This window comes from Nothoprocta perdicaria, unplaced genomic scaffold (assembly GCF_003342845.1).
Source record: "Nothoprocta perdicaria isolate Ctin4 unplaced genomic scaffold, notPer1 scaffold_375, whole genome shotgun sequence".
Classification (NCBI taxonomy): Eukaryota; Metazoa; Chordata; class Aves; order Tinamiformes; family Tinamidae; genus Nothoprocta; species Nothoprocta perdicaria.
The window spans coordinates 373,000-374,614 of record NW_020455616.1 but is presented as its reverse complement, the minus strand read 5'-3'; the positions used below and the strand labels follow the sequence as shown (position 1 = coordinate 374,614).

The 1,615-nt window shown below is 71.4% G+C and overlaps 1 protein-coding gene across 1 annotated transcript; it reads left to right on the top strand.

The window, feature by feature from the left end:
* Position 1: 1 nt before the first annotated feature.
* Positions 2-1,615, top strand: XKR8 (XK related 8; the record flags this gene model as incomplete). The annotated part of the gene is made up of 2 exons (XM_026044656.1): positions 2-233; positions 885-1,615. Coding segments are annotated over 2 exons (963 nt in total), but the record flags the coding sequence as incomplete, so codon positions are not given.

Below are 1,615 nucleotides of genomic sequence, written 5' to 3'. Positions count from 1 at the left end.
GCTGCTGCACGCGCTGCAGCTCGGGGTGGGCTACCGGTGCGTGCGCGCGCTGCGCCTCGCCTGGCAGCTGTGCCGCGCCCCGGCCGCCTCCGAGCAGCAGCGGCGCCGCCTCGCCTTCCTCGCGCACGACATCAGCCTCCTGCGCCTCTTCGAGGCCTTCGTGGAGAACGCGCCGCAGCTCGCGCTGCTGCTCTACGCGGTGCTGCGGAGCCAGGCGGCGGAGCCGGCCCAAGGTAGCGCCCCCGCCGGCCGGGGCTGCCCCGCGGCCCCCGAGCCGCCTCGCGCGGACCCTGCTGGGCCAGCGGGGAAGGGGACGGCACCGCCAGGGAGTCCCGGGCGGCTGTGCCCGAGTGTCCCCCACGGTCCCGAGCAGGACCCCACGGGCGCAGCAGGGCCCCAGGGGAGGGTTGGGGGCCGTGCTGGGAGCCGGGGCGCCCCGATTGCGGGAGGCCACCCAAAAGGAGAGCGGAGCAAAGCCCCGYGAGGAAAGGAGGTGCTGGGGTGCCCGCTGGGGTGGGCAGGAGCCTCGGAGCACCGCGATGCAACAGGCCAAGTCAGGCAGCGCTCGGGGCCCTGCAGCGCCTTGGCTCGTTGCTTATCTGCCGCCTGCACGGGCAGAGCGGTGACCTCCGCAGCGCCAGCGGCATCCCGGTGCCTCCCCCTCGTCTGCTGGTGCAGCTGAGCTCGGGGAGGGGGGACATCTCCTGCGAGCAGGGCAGCACCGACTGGCCCATGGGGAGAGCAGGAGGCYGAGGACGGAGGAGGAGCAGCAGCTCCTGCAGCGGGAGAGCCGTCCTGGGCCATGTGCGACGGGGCGGCGTTGGGAGCGCAGTCAGCGCCGGGGGCGGGCGCCGCCTCAGCCTGCCCCGCTGCTGTGTTTGCAGGTGTGGGCATCTGCACCGCCGCGCTCTGCGTGACCTGGTCCCTGCTGGACTATCACCAGGCGCTGCGCTCCTTCCTGCAGGACAAGCACGAGCTGAGCCTCCGCTCCTCCTTCGTCTACTTCCTGTGGAACCTCCTGCTCCTCTGCCCGCGCATCCTCGCCCTTGCCCTCTTCGCCTTGTGGTGGCCCTACGGTGTCGCCGTGCACTTCCCGCTCGTGTGGCTGGCCATGTTCCTCTGGGTCACCATGCAGGGCACGGACTTGATGGAGTCGCCCGGGCCTGAGCAGCTCTACAGAGCCGTGGTAGCAGTGATCCTCTACTTCAGCTGGTTCAACGTGGCCGAGGGGCGCACGCTGGGCCGCAGCGTCATCTATCACAGCTTTATGCTGGTGGACAGCATGCTGCTGGCCGCGCCATGGCTCTGCTGCCACCCGTCTGCCGATGAGCACCCCTACCTCATCCCCGTGGTCCTYGCCGCGCTGCCCTGCTACCTCCTGGGGCTCGGCGTGAGGCTCGTCTACTACAAGTGGCTGCATCCCAATGTGCGGGCGCAGCGCCCGGGCGCCGCCGACGAGGTGGATGCCGGAGCGGTGGCTGAGGGGCTGCAGGGCTCCGCGCCCGCCCTTGTGAACAGGCGAATGCAGAGGCTGGCCCAGGCCCACTTCTCAGTCTCCYTGTGGGGAGAGCGGAGCCCGCGCGATGGAGCAGCTGCCACCGACACCGTGCTCTGA